The sequence below is a fragment of the Ictidomys tridecemlineatus genome, chromosome 8 (genome assembly GCF_052094955.1).
Source record: "Ictidomys tridecemlineatus isolate mIctTri1 chromosome 8, mIctTri1.hap1, whole genome shotgun sequence".
In the NCBI taxonomy this organism is placed as follows: domain Eukaryota; kingdom Metazoa; phylum Chordata; class Mammalia; order Rodentia; family Sciuridae; genus Ictidomys; species Ictidomys tridecemlineatus.
In genome coordinates this window covers 27,592,273-27,614,619 of record NC_135484.1, presented here as the reverse complement: position 1 = coordinate 27,614,619, position 22,347 = coordinate 27,592,273, and the positions used below count along the sequence as shown (strand labels likewise).

The window sequence follows — 22,347 nt, the reverse complement described above, 5'->3', positions numbered from 1 at the left end:
ATGACAGTGTGCCACCATACCCGACTTCAGAGAATAAACTAGAATTAACCAGGAAAAATATATTTTGCCTTCCAAGGAGCAATAAAATTACTAGTTGACTTGGCAATGCAAACTATGGAAGTTAGAAGGCAATGAAATGACATCTTTAGCAGAATAAAAGAAAATAAAGGTATAAGATGTTTACAGACAGGGCAAAACTAGGAGAATCAGCTGCCAGCATATTAAAAGTTCTGGTGCATAAGTCTTTGATTCACTCTGAGTTGATTTTTGTGCAGGGTGATAGATACAGGTTTAATTTCATTTTGCTACATCTGGATTTCCAGTTTTCCCAGCACCATTTGTTGAATAGGCTATTTTTTTCTCCAATATATGTTTTTGGCACCTTTGTCTAGTATGAGATAACTGTATTTATGTGGGTTTGTCTCTCTGTCTTCTATTTTATACCATAGATCTACATGTCTGTTTTGGTGCCAATACTATGCTGTTTTTGTTGCTGCAGCTCTTTAGTGTAGTTTAAGGTTTTGTAATGTGATGGCTCCTGCTTCACTCTTCTTGCTAAGGATTGCTTTGGCTATTCTGGGTGTCTTATTTTTCCAGATAAATTTCATGATTGATTTTTCTACTTCCATAAAGAATGTCATTGGAATTTTAATAGAAATTGCATTAAATCCGAATTCTTTAATAAGACTCCTAAAGCACAAGAAGTAAAATTAAGAATCAATAATTTTTAATTTGATGGACTCAAACTAAAAAGTTTTTCAGCAAAGGAAACAATCAATAACGTAGAGACAGCCTAAAGAATGGGAGAAAATCTTTAACACATGCACCAGAGATACAACATTAATCTCTAGGATATATAAAGAACTCAAAAAACTTAACACCAAAAAACAAATAACCCAAACAATAAATGGGTTAAGGAACTGAATAGACATTTCACAGAAGAACAAACACAATCCATCTACAAACATGAAAAAATGTTCATCATTTCTAGCAATTAGAGTAATGCAAATCAAAGCTACTCTAAAAATATTTCATCTCATTCCAGTCAAAATGGCAATTATCAAGAATATAAGCAATAATAAGTGCTGGCAAGGATGTGGGGGAAAAGGCACACCCATACATTACTGGTGGGACTGCAAGTTAGTGCAACAACCCTCGAAAGCAGTATGGAGATTCCTCAGAAAACCTGGAACCAACATTTGATCCAGCTATCCCACTCCTTGCTTTATACCCAAAAGACTTAGAATCAGTTTACTGCAGTGACACAGCCACATCAATGTTTATAGCAGATCAATTCACAATAGTTAAACTATAGAACAAATCTAGATACCATTCAACAGATGAATGGATAAAGAAAATGTGGTACATATACACAATGGAATGCGATTCAGCCTAAAGCATGAAATTATGGCATTTGCAGGTAAATGGATGGAACTGGAGAATATCATGCTAAGTGAAATAAGCAAATCCAAAAAAAAAAAAAACCAAAGGCCAGATATTTTCTCTGATAAGCAAATTCTGATCCATATTGGGGAGGTGGGGAATGAAGGAACTTTGGATTGTGCAGAGGGGAGCGATAGAAGGGGAGGGACTGTGGGAAGGGGAAGGATGGTAGAAACAGACATTATTACATACATGTATGATTACACTACTGGTGTGACTGGGCACCATGTACAGCCAGAGGAATGAGAAGTTATGTTCCATTTGTGTACAATGTGTCACAATGCATTCTACTGTCATGTACCACTAATTAGAGCAAATTTTTAAAAAAACATTTTTTAAAAATTTCCTAATTTAGATGGCTGTGGTGGCTCATGCCTGTAATTCCAGCTACTTGGGAGGCTGAGGTAGGGGACCACAAATTTAAGACCAGCCTTGGTAGCTTAGAACCAGTTTCAAAATATAAATAAATAAGTAAATAAATAGCGCTTCTCTGGTGGTTAATCCCCATTATGGTGGTGGTGGTGGGGATTTTTATAATATAACTAGCAAGAAGATAAATTAACATGAACAACATATAAGTCTATACATATGGAAATCTATAAATAGTTAATAGTATAAAACTATAAATATAGAGAAATAAAATTATTAGACATGAATAATGTTAAATTAGAGAAAACTTCATTAAAGAAATAAATCTTAGGAAAGGAACCTGACATCCACATTTTAAGAGAATAGCTGAAGTTAAAGTTAATTCCACTCCTGATTTTTTTAGGGGAAGGGAGTCCTAGGGAATTTAACCCAGGGGCACTTAATCACTGAGATATACCTCCAGCCCTTTATAATTTTGAGACAGGATCTCACTAAGTTGCTTCGGGTTTTAAGTTGCTGAGGCTGGCTTTGAATTTGAAATTCTCCTGCCTTAGCTCAGCCTCTGGGCCACACGTGGCATGTGCCACCATGACCAGCTTCACTCCTGATTTTTTTTCTACTTCTGTACAAAATATTTGTTGAAAAGGAGAAAACATTTTTCATTCTTTGATTCATTATTACATTTGAAATGTAATACTTCTTGTATTAAATGTGATTTATTATTATATTTTAAATGAATGAAACTTTCGAGGTAATAGATTTTTTTTTCAAAAGCTACTGTATCATTGCACTTTCTCACCTGATTGTTGAGCATTAAAAGCAATAAGTCCTTGGTAGTGAAGTGAGTAAAGAAGTGTTCAGAATAAAGACTTAGCTCACTTTTTTGCATCTGTGCTCAGATATAAAAGAAATATTCTTGAATTGATTATTTCTAGCTAAAGACCATCTGAACTCAAGATACTGAACTCAAGTTCTTTCTTTTTAGCTGTCATTTTTGCTCATTTGTGATATAACAGCTGTGATTCTTTCAGTGGGAAACAAATAATTAAATTAGAATTTCATGATGCTTCACAGCTCTAGGGATAACTGGGAAATTATCACTCATAAAATAACTAAGAGGCAAAGCAGGACAGCATGTGCAGAAAACGAGTACCAAATCACCTTGTTGACCTAATCTGGAGAAGGAGGATTATTATAATAGAAAATTCAGGAAGAAAATTTTAAAAACCCAAATTCTTCTTCCATTCCTTTTATAGTGCACATAAATTCTTCCTACAAAAAGAATTGTGCTAGTTTTGCAATGTTCTTTAATTTGTTACTTGAAACATTTTTCAAAGCTTTAAATTTCTTCTGGGAATATGCCATAAATAAATGAAAGCAGGATCTGAAAGAGATATTTGTACAAGGAGTATTGACAGAAGTAGTACTTACAGTATAAAAGAGTTGGGAACAACCCACATTCCTGCTGATGAATGAATGGATACACAAAATGTGGTATGTGCATATGATGAAATATTATTCAGCCTTTAAAAGGAATGAAATGCTGACATAAACTACAATAAACATGAACTTTGAAAATACTCTGCTAAGTGAAATAAGAAATCACAAAACAAGTATCTCTTAAATGAGGTACCTGCAAGAGTCAAACTCAGAGACAGAATGTAGAATAAATACAGGTCCATTGACAATGAAGAAAATATTTTTTTTACAAAGGATTACAATGGCAAATTGTAAGTTATGTATATTTTTACTACCACCATCAAAACCAAGCAAAAAATCCAAAAATCCAACCCTACAATTTTGAATGAAAATTGAATTATGAAAAATGAATTATATTCTGTCTTAAGGAGATGTTACCCATTGTTTAACAATTTCCCTTCTGTGAAACATTTAGGTTTCCTCTAATTTTTTGTTACCATAAAATTTAATGTAGTGAATGTTACAAACATAACCTTGTTCCCATATCAGTTATTTCTTTAAGGATAGTTTTAAAAATGACACAACTAATCAAAGAACATGAATTATACCAAAACTCTTGATGCATAATGCCAAATTGCTATCCAGAAAGATCTGGACAATTTATATTCTCAACATCAGTGTAGAAAAGTGACTTTTACACTGGGCCCAAGACAAAACACTCTCATCTCTTTCGAAATAATAACAAAAACAAAAAGTTCAGGATTTTAACTTGTCCTTATTTAAAACCCCTTAAGTGGATAGTTTTCATATATTTATGACCAGTCTACACATACCCTTCAATAACTGCCCCAATTGTTTCAAATTAAAATGCAAACCCATATTCAGAAGGTTGGAAAGATGGGAAGAGACCCACTTGGGAGAGCTCGGAAGGGGAGGAAGGGTTGGGGTTAGGGGTTTAGACCTAATCTTTGAAGATATGAAGAAGAATAAAATTTTAAGATAAAGGGAGGGAGTAACAGGAAAATGTGGGGAAAATCCACTATTTAACAAAAGAAGAACAATCATATGCATCAATAATGATTAATCTACTTAACAAAATGGATCTGCTAAAGAAGAATCTTCATGGGCAAAGAATTTCCAATTGTTGAAAACCTCCCTAGACATTCTGATGTTCTGCCAGATTTGGCAACAATCACTGTGGGTCACTGAGTGAAATTCCTCTTCTTCTAGCATATTCTTCTTCCTTTTCATCATAACACCTGGCAAACATCTGCTTTTCTACTCATTCCCTGGATAACATAACTGCATAGAGCAAGCCTTGGTTGCTCTCCTTAGGTGCTCAATATTCACTAGCCACAATTAGTACCTCCATGGTGACATATCACACATTATCATTCTTGGACTTGGACTTGGTCATGCTATATAACATGTCTTCACCCAATCTGCCATCTGCTGAAAGTGGTATTAATCATAATCAAAGCTTGAGGCTTTTGTCCCAAAACACTTGTTTACAAAGCGACTGTGGAAACACTGCATTTTACCAAAGCTCTAGGTCATCCTAGAACTCCTGGACCCTTAGGAACCATCGACATCTGGACACATCTGGACACCAGCAAGCTGGGCATCATGCTGAGCTATGAAGCTGGGCATCATGCTGAGCTACAAAGACCTCTTCAGGCTTTGTGTTCTAAAAATAAAAAAAATCAACCCAAACCTGGAAACTCATCTGATATACACAATAAAGAACTAAACAAAAACAATGTCAATGAAATGATGGTGAGATCAAGCTGGAGGTGGGAAGGTAGGAGGGTAATGGAAATAGAGACAATGCTGATAAAGGCTATCTTGAAGTCATGGCAGGAAAAAAAGAGGGCTAATCTGGCAAATGGAAAATAGACATCAATCTTTCTTTGTATGTCAATTGGTTTGTTACATAACTCTTCCAAAGTAAAGCCAACACTATTAATAATGTAAAAACTAAATCTTTATTAGGCACACATTACTGTTTGAATAGCACTATCACTGACGTCAAAGAAAATTAGTTGATAAGGCAAGGCTCTCTGCTCTTTCTCAAGTTACTGTGGAAAAAATGAAGATCTTAATGCTGCTTAACTGCTTTTAATTTTCCAGCCATGGATCTTTTTCAGCATTATAATGGGAAAGACATGATTATACAGTACAGGTACCTAATTCCCTTTCAAAGTTCTGAAAATGACTATCTCCCCTTATGAATGAGAACATCATCTTCTCCAGAACCAAGAGTGACTTTAAGCAGGCACTGCACATCCCACGTGACCCACAACAGCCTTGGCATATGAAATCCAAACGCAGTCTGTGTGAAAGTTACACACAACCTACACATTCTCCCCTGTTGGCTAAAACATTTAGCCAGATCCAGAAAGAAGATAAAGAGTACTCTACTCTTAGGAATATTTTAGGAAAAGGGAAATTTAATATAACCAATGTTCATGTCAAACAAGCATAAATGTAATAATATGTAAAGAAATACAGGATATTTTGTACATATTATACACTAAGGATATAACACTAACTGCCTACTAGATTCCAGGATTTTAACATATGTTTCTTCATTTAATGCTCACTAAAGAGCCTTCATGCCTCCCAAAGAGATTAGTGTCCTGCTCCTTCCTCCTGGTGACCTGTGCAACACTGGGCTGATACAGAATTCCTAAATGTATGAAGGAATGTCTGGGATACTCTTGGTGAGCATGTTTTCTTAGTCCTAAAATAAAGATGCAGGGAAAGAGCCTCCTTTTTCCTCGACATTGGAGATTGATCCTGGAATGGCCACAGCCACCTGGCAACCCTAAGAAAGCGTAACCACGGTAACGGTGAGGAACAGGCACTGAGCTAATATTTTCATGCTGCTGCTTACCAGGCGCTGGAGCCAGTCCTACTTCTAGACTTCATGTTTCAGGAGATCCACAGGTTCTTTACTGTTTAAACTCATGGAAGTTAGCTATTCTGGTACTTGTAGGATGTCAACAGTGTTCTATCTCATCTAAGCAGGTATTACTGTTTTTAAATAAGAAAACTGGATTTCCCAAAGGTTAAAAATTTGCCTAAGATGAAACTCTTTCCCAGTATCAAGGCAACGGTTATCATGTGACAATCTCCCAACAGTCTGTGCCTTTTCAACAAAACTGTATGGACACTTCTAGAAATGGCTGTTCCTGTAAACTCCAGGGAAGAGAGCCTACCATGTAGTCAAAACAACTAAAGAAGTTAGATTTGGGATTTTATTAATCACAGAGCAGTGGAAAGAAAAACATCAGCTTTGCCTACTTGACAAGGTTCTTGTAAGCCTCTGGAGTTAATGACACACACACAAACCTCTGAGCGTCAAGGGATTGACTATTATTTCTACCTACATGAACAAATACTGCACATAATAAAATGGTCTAAGTCAGTCATGGTAATCATATGAGTTCACCAAAACCATTTCATGGTTATTTCTTTTTAGATTAGGTTGAAAAATAAATTAGAACCTCTATAGCCTCTAAGGCCTGTTGGTGTAATATTTCTATGGATCATCTCCTGTTTTAAAGTCTCTCAGTTAAGAAAGTATATGGCCTTTTGCTTTTAGAATGTAGATCAAGGCTCCTGGTTTACATCACAGGCTTTAGAAACTGGCTATCCTCTGGAATCCCGCCCCCCCCAATCTTGCTGTTTCTCCTACCTCAGCCTCAAAGGCCTCTAACCAGCTTGGGGCACAAGCTGTAATTGCTCTTATTTAAAACCACATTGAACAGCAGGTATGGTGGCACACACCAACCATCCCAGCGGCTCAGGAGTCTGAGGTAGGAGGATCTTGAAATCAAAGCCAGCCTCAGCTACAGCAAGGCACTAAGCAACTCAGTGAGCCCCTGTCTCTAAATAAAAAAAAAAAAAAAAAAGGTGGGGATGTGGCTCAGTGATTAAGTGCCCCTGAAATGAATCCCTGGTACCCCACCTTAAAAAAAAACCAAAATAACTATATTAAATTTATGATAAAAGGCACAACTTTTAATAGACTAAATGTAAATCACAGTTGAACAACCTAAAAATGAAAAAGGTACTTTTCATACCTTAACTTGGATTAATTATAGGAATTTAAATATTTAAGTGTTTAAACTTATGTAAAGATATGCAATCAGCTTTCATAGCCATTCTACATTGGAGGATTTAACTCACATTGAAAATACTAGAGGAAAAAGAACGACACTGAAAATATTCAAATGTTTTTTCATGTCATTATTGTTAAAAAAAATTACAGTGCAACAACTATTTACATAGCATTTATACTATATCAGGTATGATAAGTTCGCTATAGATGATTTAAGGAATATGAGAGGATTTCATAGGTTATATGCAAATACTATGCTATTTTATGCAAGGGACATGAGCATCTGACAATTATGGCATCCACAGAGGATCATGGAACTAATTCCCAAAAGCTAAGGAATTGGTTATAATGTATATAACCATTTATATATAGAGAAATGTGATAAAATATTTATATATACCATGTATAATATATAATAACATTTCATTATTTCAGCCATATTTGAGGGCTCCAATGAACAAAAGAAGGAATGACCATAAAAACATCAAATATTAGAGCACTACTCTTTAGCTAATGCTTAACATCAGCAGGATGGATTAATTCAAATCGCTCACCCTATGTGTTGGATAGATTCAACAACCAAAGTTTGTTCTAACAATATACCATAATTCAGCAAACTTAAAAAAATCCAAACCAGAAACTTTTTTCTCATTTTCTTTTCTTTTCTTTTTTTTTCCTTATTTTCTATTTGCACACTCTGAATCCCCGAGTAAAGCTCTCAGAAAATACAAGTTTCCTGGCAATAACAAGGTGCCATGCACAGTTCCTGAATCAGATACTATGCTCAGAAGGGTGTGGAAGTCTCCCCCCTCTATTATGGGGCAGGAACATTTAATGTATTAACCATATTAAAGAGGGAATTGCAAGAAAGGGCTTGAGGAACCACTACCATCACAATTGCTTGGGGCTCTTTTGCTATTGAGTTGAAGCTTTCATCCTTAACTTTCCATATCTGTGGATCACTTTTTACTCAAGCCAACAAAAAATGATTCAGTGTATAGAATAAAGCCCAAGGTTCTGACTCCGATACCCCACTCCTTATCCTAGCTGGACAAGTTGAAAATGCAGAACATTATGACTCAAAGAAATTCAGTTGAAACATCCCCTTGGACCCAGGACTCAGGGCAGGTGCAATCCTGTGTACAACTGGCCAGATGCCTGATAGCCTCAGCGGTGTTCTCCCCTGTCAGTACCTTGACAGGACAGCTCCCTTCTCAGCTCTGATCAAAAGGGAGGTTAGAGACAGTGCCAACATAAATGAGTGTGTGTCTGCACCACTGTGGGAGATGGATCAAATCAAAAGGTGCTGGAAACACATATAAAAGTGTGAAGACATGAGAAATCACTCTTTTTGTTTGTTTTGAGACAGGGTCTCAGTATGTTGCCCAAGCTGGTCTTGAACTCCTGGGCTCAAGCAATTCTTCCATCTCAGCTCCTGAGTAGTTGGAACTATGTGCTACCAGTTCCAAAAATTATCCATTTTTAAATTGAGATGTGAGTGGGGAATCCTCCTTAGTGTCTTTGAGGACTGATGGATAAAATGACAATAATGGTTATAATGATAGATTATAGATAGTTCTCTATAGTAAAAGTGCCATTCTTTTTTTAAAATTTTCTTTAGATATTGATGGGCCTTTGTTTTATTCATTTATTTATATGTGGTGCTGAGAATCGAACCCAGTGTCTCACACATGCTAGACAAACACTCTACCACTGAGCTACAACCCCAGCTCTAAAAGTGCCGTTCTTACATTACTTAAAAAAAAAAAAGTCAGAAAGTGATACACACAAGGTCAACTCCTAAGGCTTTTCCCACTAAAAGTCTTTGAACTCTAATAGCCCTCCCTCTTCTTAACAGAAAATTAATGGAGGAGCTTAAAATGAAATCATAAAAATCTGCACAAGCTTCCTTTTGACTTGAAGACCTTGACCAGAAAGCTCTTTAAAGAGAAAGCTGATATTCCTAGGCTAAAAAGGAACCAGAAAAAGTTAAAACAAAACCAAACCAGAACAAAACCAGAAAAAACTGCTTCTGCTCCTTAAGTGAACTCTACACAACCTTGAAAATGTCCCTTGGTCTGTCATCTAAACTGTTTTGCTTTCAAACAAGGAAACGTTTCTATTTTACTCCTGTGCATGATGCACACTAACTTCTTAGGACATATTTCCTTTGAATTCATAGACCATGAAATCAGGCTCCTTTAGGATTATCAATACTTTTTTTTTTACTATCACCATGTCAAAGCATTTATACTGGGCTTAGTGCTCCCCAAATTATCAGATTCTAATTCTTCTATCATTTCAAGAGCTTAGCTTAAGTATTAATGCCACGGTAACAAAAAGGCTACAAAGTTATATTCTTCTTTGGTAACAGCACGAAAAACAATTGTTTCAGAGAAACTATAAAACTATTTATATTATAGTAAAAAAATGTATAGTACAAATTCAAAAGTCCAAATCAAAGCTTCTATGAAGAATCTTGGAAAATCATTGTCTGCATGTTTTCCTCCCTGGTTATAACCCATTACCTGACTTTAGTTTCCCTCTAAACTGCTGAAATGACATGAGATTTTAAAAGATTTCAGTTTCACAACTTAAAAAATGTTTATAGATATAAATGAGGAACTCCTGAACTAAATCAACTTTCTTTAATATATACATTCCATGTGTGTGTGTGTGTGTTTGTGTTAAACCAGTGAATATTTTAGGAATACTAGGAAGTAACAAAGAACAATACAAACAACACCCTAACATAGTTATCAATCAGCTTAAGAAATAAAGTTATATATAGATGGGCATAGTGGCACATGCTTGTAATCCCAGTTATTTGGGAGGTTGGTCAGGAGGATTCTAAGTTGGAGACCAACCTGGACAACTTTGAAAGACCCTGTCTCAAAAAAAAAAAAAAAAAAAAAAACTTTTCAAAAGTATTCGGAATGTAGGTCAGTGGTAAAGTGCCCCTGGGTTTGATCCCTAATACTACACACAAAAAATGTTTTAAATATGCTCAAAGCTGCATGTGCACCACTCCAAAATCTCTTTCTACTCCTCCATCCCCGCTATGATGTCCATACAGGCATCTATCCTTACACTATTATCTGTCTGAGTGTTCTTGCAGCATACTATGGTAACACAGTTACATCAATGTTTATAGCAGCTCAATTAACACTAGCTAAACTATGGAAGCAACCTAGATGCCCTCCAATAGATGAATGGATAAAGAAACTGAGGTATATATACACAATGGAATATTACTCAGCATTAAAAGAGAACAAAATTATGGCATCTTCGGGAAAATGGATGGAGTTGGAGATATCATGTTAAGTGAAGTAAGCCAATCCCCAAAAACCAAAGGCCGAATGTTCTCTCCAATAAGTGGATACTGATCCATAAAACGGGGTGGGGGGGGGACACATAAGAAAAATGGAGAAACTTTGATGGGGCAGAGGGGAGGAGAGGTGGGAAGTGGGAATGGAGGGAGGCAAGAAAGATGGTAGAATGAGATGGACATCATTACCCTAGGTACATGTATGACTGCACATATGGTATGACACTGCATCATGTATAACCATAGAAATGTAAAGTTGTGTTGCAATTGTGTACAATGAATCAAAATTCATTCTGTTTTCATATATACCTAATTAAAATAAATTTTTAAAAGAAACTGTACTTTATGTGTCCTGCCGATTGTTTATTTTGTTCAAGTTTTTTAAAAAGTTTTTTTTTGTCAAAATGTCTACATATTTAAAAAAATGATTACATAAAGAAACTTCTAGAGTTTCTCTAGGGTATATGAATCTGCTGGGTCTAGGATGGATAAACCATTCATTTTCCTCAATAATGCCAAAATCTTAAGTGATTATAAAAATTCATACCCCAACCAACAAGGGGATTTCTCTAACATCCTTTCCAACTGTTATTCTCTTATTTATAAACTTTGGGTAATCTAAACAGTGCAAAATGATTTATCATTGTTTAAGCTAAAAAACATCTTTTTTATGTTTTAAAAATATATTGATATAATATATTTGGATATTTGTGATTCCTGTGTTTAGATACAATGGAGAAATAAATTTCAAGCTTAGTTTCACATTTTATTAGGATAGCTCTGTTTTGATCTTGCTCTTAATTTGGGGGCAATCCCTTCATCCTAGGATATAGTTTTTATTCTTAAGGGTTGGCCCTTTTAGAGGTTCATCAGAAATTTAAAATCCCAATAACTTGGTAGGTTCAGACTCCCAACTCTCTCTTCCCTATGGTGGGAGTGCCCAGTGGGAGTGCCCAGTGGGAGTGCCCTTGCTGAAGTCTCTGTTCAGCTTTGCAGCCTTTCCAGCTGCTCCCTGCCCCTGGAGCTCCCCTGCAGTTACTACTCCTCAGAGGCACACTCCAGGGTTGACCAAGAATTGAAGAGGGCTCCTCCCTCTGTGGCATCTTCAACTAGGGTCCAGGCACTCTGGCAGCCTCACGCAGACTCCTCAGACCAAGAAGACTATCATTTCATTTCCAGCCTGAGTTCCATCTGCCCCACGTCCTGCAGTCCAGGGAGGGCCCCAAGGGAAAAACCATTTAAATGTAGATGTTTCCCCAATTGCTATCCTTCACTAAAGGATCCAAACCTTTGCTGTTTCACTATTCTCTGCATTCTAACTTTTTTTTTTTTTTTTTTTTAGTGTTTTTCCACAATTATAACCGTCATTTGCAGGAGGAACACATTTCAACTCAGGCATTCTCCCTAGTCTTTGATTTTATGGTTTATGGTATTTTTTAAATCTTGTTTAAAAAATTCTCCAAAGTCACCAACAGTTTGTATATTTTATTCTAAAAATATTTTTTTCTAAATTACTTTTTTCATAATTTGGTCATTAATTCACTCAATTCAGTTTTGTGCAGGATTTAAAATAGGGATCCAGATATACAGATACAGATAATAAATAGATTATCATTGTTATCAATTCCAATGTCTTGTTTGTTCGTGCCTATAGCCATACTCTGTGATTTGTTAATTATCATAGCTTTATGAAGTGTCTTGTTATCTCATAGAGCAAGTCCTTCACCTTACATTCTCCAACATTGCTTTGCCTATTCTTGGTCCTTTATTTTTAAATAAACTTTGGAATCAGTTTGTCAAATTACATGAAAAGGATTGCAGGGGAGAATTAACATCTTTGAAATATCAAGACTTCTTATCCACAATTTTGTATGTTTTCCCATTCCTTCAGGTCTTCTTTAATGTCTTTTTATTAATTTTTCCAAAAAATTTTATATTATAAACTTAAAATGTCTTTTAAAAATCATATTCTTAATTTATCTTTTCATCCAATTTATCCCAATTTACTATGCAATGGCAAATGAATGTTATCAAATTATATACTAAAGTTATAAAATCTAAGATTTAGTTCATAATACACAAACTATTTGTTAATAATATGTTAATACTTTCATTTATGCACAGTTTTGTATATCATGGTCTTATCAAGTAAGTAGCTTGCTTATTATATCTTGGATACTTACCAAGAAGCTCCATGATCTCTACTTTCAGTGTCTGTGAAATTAGAGTCCAAAAACATATCTTTGTAGATTCGACCAACTAGGCAATACATATCTGAAGCAACTTGTCCTTCACTTTGCACCATGGGAATCATAATGTCAAGAGCTTTTGCTCTATCTCCAGGGAGATTTCTCCTAAGATAGAGAATATTGTTGTTTCAATATAGATTGCAAAAGCAATATAGGCCGATTCTTTTTAAAACTTTATTGAATGTATCGATTGACTCATATTAGTGAACTCTGGCAGGATAAAACAACAAGAGATTTTGAGAGTCCTCTGTAGATTTCTGTGCTAAGCCTTTTTTATCCTATTGTATCTCTAAAGGGTTGAGCAAGCATCTCTTCTGGTTGCTCTTTGGCTCTTGGTGATGGATTTGTACCACCCATCTTTAGTCCTTCCAACTTCCTTGCACCCTATATACAGCTTCAGGTCTGTGGAAGGAGATTAGAAGTATAGTGTGTGGCCTTGAGTGGGGCAGTCTATTATTCTAAATAGGGACAAACCCTTGACCTTACATTTCAGTGGCTTTTGCTACAAAACCCTAAGCAAACTAATTCACAGACAATACGAAAAACTAACTCTAATTCATAAGTTGCCTGATTTCTATATGTGACCAACTGACTATCTAAGGAAGCTCTACTATATTGCTCATTTTTTAAAACCACATATCTAGGTAATTCACAAAACCAGAAAATATTCTCTAAAAGTTTTCATTTCTTGGATCTTAAAAATAGTATGCTAAATGGGAAATTCAGTCACAAAGACCATATACTATATGATTCCAGCTATATGAAATGTCAAAAGTTGGCAAATCCATAGGGACACAAGGTGGGTTAGCGGTTGCCAAGGGTTAGAGGGTTGGTGGGGATGACTGCTCATTGATAGGGGAGTCTTTTGGGAAATGATGAAAATGTTCTAAAATGTATGAAACTGATGGTCACATACTCACACTCTGGAAATACATTTTTAGAAAAAAAACATGAAGTTATACACTTTAAGTGAATAAATTTATCCATCCAATTGTATGGTACGAATTATATTTCAATAAAGCTATTATTTTAAAAGTGTTATGGCTAGGGATGTACACTCATGTACACTTATATAGCAAGCAGGTGGCCTGAGTGGGCTCCCCAACACCAAAAAGCAAAAGAAGTAATCATATCTACTCTCAACCACTACTTCTAATCCATGAAATTCCCTTTTACCCTTGTATGAAACATCTTAAGTTGTATGCTCATCATTTCATTATATCTATTTTAGGAAATATACACACAGAAAGCAAACACACATAAAGTAAAATTACAAGAGGCATTTAGGGATTTTCATTTCATAATGTAACCTTCCATTCTACCTTTCAAAAAGGGATTTATTTGAAAACCAGTTGGAGCAGGTAATCTCTGGGGGTCTCTTCTATGTCTGTCAAATCTAAAGAAGATGTTAATAAATGGGAAGGTAAAATGGGCTTTTATTATGCATTTATTGATAAAGTTAGTGACTTCTGCAGTTTGTGTGGATCAAGAAGGAAAGTCACAATCTCAGATTGAGCAACATGCTGACTTTTACTTCTAGAGAGAAGCAACAGAGTCAGTAATGATGGGCACATACCCAGCACCAGGATGATGTGGCTTTGAGCCTAAGTTTAACGGCATGCACACTGCGAGCCTCAGGGACAATTACTCAACCTTTTCAACCTGCAGGTGCCTCTTCTGAAATAAGGACAGTCAAGGCTTACATGACATACGGCAAGAGCTACAGTAATGTGACACCCGCTCCCTTTCTTCTCATTGTTCTCTTCATTTGCGGTAACTACACACGTATGTCGTCAGTTCTCTCACCATGGAAGAAAACTGCAATACAACTAACAGTTTTGGACAGCACAGCGCTCTATCCCCATCCATACCAAGAGCACAGCGGGCCCTCCATGGTGGCTCAAAGTAGGAAGTGGCACTGAGATGAGCCACAACGCAGACAGAAAGCAGAAGCAGGGCTGGAGGCAACAATGCCAGTCTAATCCTAACCTCAAATATGACCAACAGAGTTTTGGTTATAAATAGGTGTAATCAGAGCAGTTCTGGTAAAAAATATTCCCTGATTAGGAATGTTTGCCTAAACCTAACAATCCTTACTCTGCTTTAGTTAATATTTGTGTGAACAACTATCTGGTGTTAAGTATAATGTCCACCCTAGATACCTGCAGATTCCACATTCTTGGATATAGCACCATAGAAAATATTTGTTAAAAAAACTGCATCTGTATTGAATATGCACATAATTTCTTTTCCTGTCATTATTCCCCAAACAATAGAGTGCCTCACCTAAGTGTCATATTTATGTAACTTTAAAAATTCTAAAAAAGTGTAAATAGCAAATACAAACTTTGAGAAGAAGAATCATGTGAATTTAAATAAACAAATAGTCGGGGAACCTCTACTGCCAATAAACATAAAGAAACCAGAATGCATGCTTCCTATATTTTATGTGGTACAGGTAGATATATTAATATTACATTCCAATGGGAGGTTACTGCAATGCCACAAGTACCCTGTAAAGAAACTGCAAGTTAAGGAATAATATAAGAGTATATTACGGAAAGGAATTTTTTCTTCTTACCTGTTCAGTGCAAATGCATAATGAAACTTGACGTGGTGATGAGAGGCCAAATCAAAGGTTGGCAGTTTTTCTAAAGTCTCTACCAGCTTCACAATGGAATCATAGTCCTTTCAAATAAGAGGAGAAAAGCATAGAATTAAACCATTAGGAGAAAGTTCTGACAACCAAATGCTTTATGTCAACCAGATCTCAATAAGAAATCAGAATTCAGAGAGAACTCTGAAGAACTTAGAAGAAACTATTATTTTTTTTTCAAAAAAGTTTGAATTAGAAATACAGTTACCATGTTTGAAAAAAACCAAAGAAACACAATAAACAACAGCAATAGAATGATGCTGTACTGTCTACACATGGGGGTGGGGTGGGATTCATTCTCCACAGAGTCGCATTCCTGGTATGCACTGTTCCATCAGGAAAATAAAAATTTCAAGGACATGGAGCAACTGCCTGAACTTCTGGTGTAAGGAACAAAATGGTTCCATTTCACATGAGTTAAGCTGTTCCGTCTTAGGCCTCCTAAGTGCCACAGTTCTCATGTGAGTTCCTATGAAGCTTTACACAGATATGTAAGGCTGGATGTGGGAATAAAAAAAAATCAGAAGTCACTTATATTTTACTATTCACAGAAACAGAAAATCCTCAACTCAGGATTTTATTCAATCTATCATATTTTTAAAATTCTAAGATATGTCAATCAAAATAATATAGCATGTTAGTATGCTTTACATATATTTAAGTTCTTTACATAACTAGTCAATTGCATATTTCTTGCTTCTGGATGGTTAGATTGAGTACTATCAATTTCAAATAAAACAATTTCAAGAAGTAAAAGAGATGCCCACAAAGCATTAAGAATTTCTGCTACTTGCCAAACAAAGCTTTCATTTATTGATTGACAGCAATGTCTAAAGCTAAGGGAGTAGAACAGACCATTCCAGGTTAGCTACATGAACAGATTCTTCTTTTTGCTGTTTTTGAAGAAAAGTTGAATCTTTACTATGTAAAGTATTTCACAGTCACTGATTAACACATGAGTCTTTTTCATTCATCATAAAACCACAGGATGGAAAGGAAGGTCAATAAAAAGTTAGATGTAGCAACATGAAATTAGCTAACTAAAATGTCACGATAACAGTCTCTTACTCCTCCAACATGCTACATGGACAAAGATTTTACTTTAAGCATCTTCTCACCTGGATATCTCTGTAGGAAAGTAACAGATTAATGACAATATCTGCTGTCAAGACTTCAATATTGTCTACTCGTTGCCGAATTCTTGCCAATTCGGCTGCCAATTCTTTACCAGTGTACAAATTCCGAGCTTTCCTGATATCATTGAGTATAGATTCCCGGAAATACTGGCTGATGAAAAAAAAAAAAAAAGCATATTAGCAAGGATTTCAGTGAAAACTAAAACTTACAACTTTATATGGAAATGAATCACATTTTCATATGAGTGGTTTTCAGTTTACTAAGATGCACAGAAAGAACTTCTCATTTGGCATTATTATTAAGAAATTTGGGAGTCCATGTATTTAATACTCTTCCTTGTTTCAGAAAAACTGGAAGATAAAAATATTTCACATTAATGAATTTTCTTGTAATGTACCACTTAAGATGCCAAAACTTTTTCAAGTTGCTATTTTGAGCAGAAATTGCCCTAAATAAATTATATATGCCTATGATTTGAACATAATAAAAACCTTTACTTTCTGATCCAATATCATCATTCATTAACATAAATGATTATTTACTGAAACATGCTTTCATCAACTTTTTTCAGAGATCTGACCCTTACATGAAAGTTCCTGAACATTTAATTCTGATGTTTCTATACTTGATATATGCACACTTTTTAGCATTACTATAAAACAACTAAGAGATTTTTTTGGGGGGGTGATGCTGTCAAGTTGTTGTATAAAGTGAAATAATGCAACAAGTGACTATATGGTGTCTCTTTTATATATTTAGAGGATATTGAGCATTTTTTTCCTGGTTCTTAGATGTGTAATTGACACCTAAGGAACATCTGAAAACATGCTCAAATAAATGAAGTAGAGCAACACTTCATGACCATCACCACATGGCATATTGAACATTACCTGGAACTTGCTTGTGCCACCTTCAAAAGCTGAATGAAACGATCCACAAGAGGTAAGCAGATAGGTCCCAAAAGCAGCTCAAAGTTGGGTTGCATGAGCTCAGTCAAGCCCTTCATGAAGCTGCTGTCACAGCAGTAGACCTTGTTATGAGGAGTGACCATGTAGGGGACAAAGGTATAGTTCCCAGTGCACATCTGTGGAGAGAGGAGGCAGCAGGTGCTGGGGAGCTTGCCTGGGGACACCACATGGATGGAAATCCAGGTCATACTTCAGTGACTCATTTTAAATAATTTTAAATGCGAAAGGAAAGAGGAAAACTTCATTTCTTATTCATGACCTATGAAAATGGAAATTTCCCCATTTCTTTAATTGCTTAGTTCAATACAATTAGAACTTACTGATGATACCAAAAAACTATAGAACAGTTTCTAGCAGTCATTAAATATTTATTTATTCACCAACTTGCATGGCCAAGGCACTATGACATATGCTTAGGAAAAACAGTAGTTTAAAGCACCATGTGCAGCCTAAAGAACTACGAGTGATCCTTGATGCTTCCTTTTCTTCCCCCCACCATTCCCTGTCAAAGTCCTTCTGTTTTGTCTCCAAAATGGATCTGATATTTGTCCATACGCCTCCCTCTTCTCCTGCAGCACTGAAAGTCCAAGCACCAGCATACTTGGCCTCAGTTTGCGAATGGTTTTAACTGGTCTCCCTGCTTCTACTCCTGCCCCCATTCTCTTCTTTACCAAGCCCTCAAAGTGATCTTTAACACCCTACAAGATGGCTTTCCTCAGATGCATGTAGCCATCAGGTTCCCTAAGATGAAGATGGGGTGCTGCACTGTAGTCTGCAAGGGGCTTGGCTCCTTCAGATGCTGCCTCTCCCCAACTTCAGAGGTGCCACTCTCCCCTGACTCACTGCAACCTGAGCTCGCTGACCTTGTACTCAGATGACCCAAGATGATGCCAAGAGAGGGTGTGTTCATGACAATGGAAGCCCTGCTGGGAAGAAGACACAGGGGATTGGACTGGATGGTCCTGAGGAAGCAAACCTGACTGGAGCTCAGGGCTCAGGAAAGGGAACTGAAGGCAGAGCTAAGGACCGAAATCTATTCTGGGCAAGAGAGAATCATTGAAGGATCCAGAGCAGGAAGGAAAACACAACCAGAGCTGTGCATTTTGATAGTATCAGCAGATAACAGGAGGGAGTGAGAGAAAGAACAACAAGATTTAAGGAAATTAGGCAGGAAGCTATGTAGCATGACCAGATTGGCAGCAGCGGCAATAGAAAACAGGCGCACATATTCTAACCATGAAGAATCCACCAGGTCCAGTAACTGGTTATACATGTGGAGAAGGAAGGAATCAAGAGCAACTCTAAATGGGGCTACCTAAAAAGAGTGGCCATGTGACCAGAAAGCAAGAATTCAGAAAGCAAGGCCATTCTGACTTTTTTATGAACACTGCCCTTTGAGGAACTTGCAGTATATCAGGTAATAAATCCCAGCCAGAGTCTGACTGCCAGGTAATCTACAAGAATACCAAAAGGTTGAGATCTGATTTGCAGTAGGACAGGGCCAAATGTTCACTTTAGAGAGGATGGAACTTAAGGCATTAAGAGGATGGTGTTTAATGTGAAAATGTCCAAAAGGGAGTTGGAAATATATGATGGGACCATAAAGGAGTTTCAAGCCAAAACACAACCTGTGAATTAATTGATGTGGCTGAATCGAAGGAAATAGGAGAGATATCTAAGAGAGAGAGAAAAAAAAAACATTTAAAAAGACAAAAGCAAAGGGCTGAGGACTAGAACGGGACATGTGGCAGTTACAGTATCGATGTAGAACACATTCCAAAGGCTCATGTGTTGAAGACTTACTTGATCCCCAATATAGCAAGGTACAAAGGTGGGACCTTTGATAAGTGATTGGATCAAAAAGGCTCTGACCTCATCAGTGGATTAATCCACTGATGGCTGAATAGACGACTGGGAGTAGGGCATGGCCAGAAGCAGGTCACTGAGGGCATGCCCTAGAAGAGCATTCTTATCCCTGGCCCTTTCCTCCCTCCCCTCTTTCTCTCTCTGCTTCTTAATACCATGAGCTGAGCAGCTTTCCTCCCTGATACTTTCCACCCTGTCAGCCTCACCTCAGGTCCTAAGAAATGGAGCTGGCTGACCCTGGACTAAAACCGCTAAAACCTTGAGCCAAGATAAATCTTTCTTCTTCTAAGTTGTTTTTCTCAGGTATTTGTCACAGCAACAAAGAGCTAATACAGTGGCAAATCCTATTACCACCATTATAGGAGCACAGGGAGTCCTGAGAGCCTGCTGCCAGCCACAGCAGCTCATGAAGGCAAACAGCCCTTCCTGGCTCTTAGTGCTAACCCAGTAAGAGCAGACATTTGTTCTCTACTTGCAAGTGCCCAGGTATGCATTTCCTCAGGGTCACCACAACCCATTAGAGAAGATGCTACTGCTTCCATTTCATAGATGAGGAGACAGGTAAACTTAGATCAAGTGTCTGGTCTGTAATCTGTTTGGAACTCTAGCTCAAGGACTTTTTTCTCTTCAGGGCATGTCATTACCATGAGGGGGTCACATGCACTACCTCTATCTCTCACCAACCTTCTATCACCTTCTAAAGAAACCTATGTGGGCAAAGCGACTGATCCCAGCAAAGAGAAGAGCAGTGTCAAATGCCCTTATGGCCAGACTTAAATATTTATGAACATATTATGCTCTGAGGAACATGTTTATGTCAGTAATGAGGCAGAAATAAGCCCAACTACCAGCTAACATAAGAAGAACTTCAACAAGTTGAGGTTTCATTTTTAAATCAAATACATTAAATTCTTCCCTTCCCAAGTTCTCCTTCTTGTAACACTGATTGGAAGACTAATCAGGAAGAGGAAAAATGATCAAGTCCTACTTCTAAAATGTTACCAAGGTTTCAAAAAATGTGCACCAAATTTAATCCTTTCACCCAAGTCACTGCCTAAACAGAAAACTGAGGACATCAAGCAGGTTGTTTTCCAAAGCTTCTAGAGCTTAGACCATGCATGAGTTATAAAGGAGGAATAGAATCAAATATTCTTATTTGAGACATGCATCACAACTCAAAATTGCTTTGAATCTTCTATCACAAAATGAGAACAAATCAATGAAATGTCAATAAGCCAGAAAAGTGCTGTCAAGAGTTTTAGACTATTATTCTTTTGCTGCTGGATAAAACTGTGTGCCCTAGAAGCCTTAACATCATGTGTACTTGGGTATAAGACATGAAATATACATGACTGATGAAATATGGGGCACTGGGAATAATGCACCTGTGCAAAACTAATTCTGGAAGAGAAAGATTACCTATCTGGGTGTTGTGTTGGACAGTGGAGAGGTAAAGAGAAAAAAACAAGAGTCGTACAAAAAGCAGAGAAAAGCAGGTGTTAACACAAACCCTAGGCTGCAGGACTTCAGAATCCCTGTTGAAAACACCCAAGCCTGCCACAGGTTTTCCCAAGGGACTGGCCTCGATGCACAATTTTCAGTTTCTTCTCTAACTCCTGAGACTACACACACACACACACACACACACACACACACATATATACTTTTTCAATGCCCCATTGTCAATGTCAGAAGAAAAAAGGAAAGATGAAAAGCTGTACAAGGCACATGGGTATAACTGGGCCTAAGAAAGCCCAGGGAGTACTCAGTGGGGAACAGTGTGAGGGTAAGCTGATGACACTGTGGTTAAAAGGTAATTGCTGAGAAATGCACTTTTTCAAAATGATAAAAACTAAAAATATGGGACCCTGTATTTCCCAAATTGGCTCACACATAACTGAGAGATGTTACTACAGCAATTTCTATTTGTCAAATGCAAATGAACCATTATTTTAAATAAATGATAATTCAAAGTAAATAAAAATAACATTGTGTCATCAAGAAGAAACACCACAAGTGCTACAATTGACCCTAATTCTAAAAAAAAAAAAAAAAAAAATTCTTTCCTTCTTTCTGTTTTTTGAGATAGGGTCACACTATTTTGCCCAGGGTGGCCTTGAACTTATGATTCTCCTGAATCTGTTCCCCTAGTAGTTGGGACGACTGGCACACGCCACTATGTTTGACCTAAAATATTTAGATCTGCTTTTTCCAAGAGGAAGAACACATTTCCTCAAAATACTAAGGCACTGTTATAAAATAACAACACTGATCTCTCATACTTTTTTTCATGGCTATCAAATCCCACAGCTTAAAATCTTATCTTACTCTAAAAACTTATCTTCTCTGTTAAAATTTTAACAATGCTATTTTTGTTTTTCAGCTTTTAACAACTACATAAATATGGACATAAATGTGCATGGAAAGAGTTCAGCATCTGGGAAAAAAACTTCTTGGCAGTCAATCATACTGAAATGCCTGTGTACAATATTTAGCTCTTTCAAGGACACCTAACACCTGGAGCACAGCAGCTTTCTCAAATCAATGGGCAGCTTATTTATGATACAATGTTCAGTCCACTCATCAACTTGCTTCTCCATGTGCACAAACTGAATCAGGCAGGACTGGATCATTCCCGTCCTTCAGGGCTCAGGGAATGCTACCTCCTCCCCTGAAGGACCTGAATATAACAGTCACCCACTCTTTAAAACATCACCTTGCGTTAATTTTCTAATTTATTTGCTGCCCTTTTCTCCCCAACTAGACACTGGCACTTCTCACTCATT

At 36.8% G+C, this 22,347-nt stretch overlaps 1 protein-coding gene across 7 annotated transcripts in view; it reads right to left on the bottom strand.

Annotated features, from left to right (window-relative positions):
- Nucleotides 1–22,347, bottom strand: part of Map3k5 (mitogen-activated protein kinase kinase kinase 5) — a 210,060-nt gene that overhangs the window by 110,876 nt on the left and 76,837 nt on the right. For all 7 annotated transcript variants that reach the window (XM_078019065.1, XM_078019061.1, XM_078019062.1 and 4 more), the window contains 4 exons: nt 17,618–17,811; nt 16,709–16,877; nt 15,516–15,622; nt 12,869–13,039 (listed from right to left, as the gene is read on the bottom strand). In XM_078019065.1, coding sequence (XP_077875191.1) covers nt 12,869–13,039; nt 15,516–15,622; nt 16,709–16,877; nt 17,618–17,811 — 641 coding nt within the window. The remainder of the gene's footprint in view (nt 1–12,868; nt 13,040–15,515; nt 15,623–16,708; nt 16,878–17,617; nt 17,812–22,347) is intronic.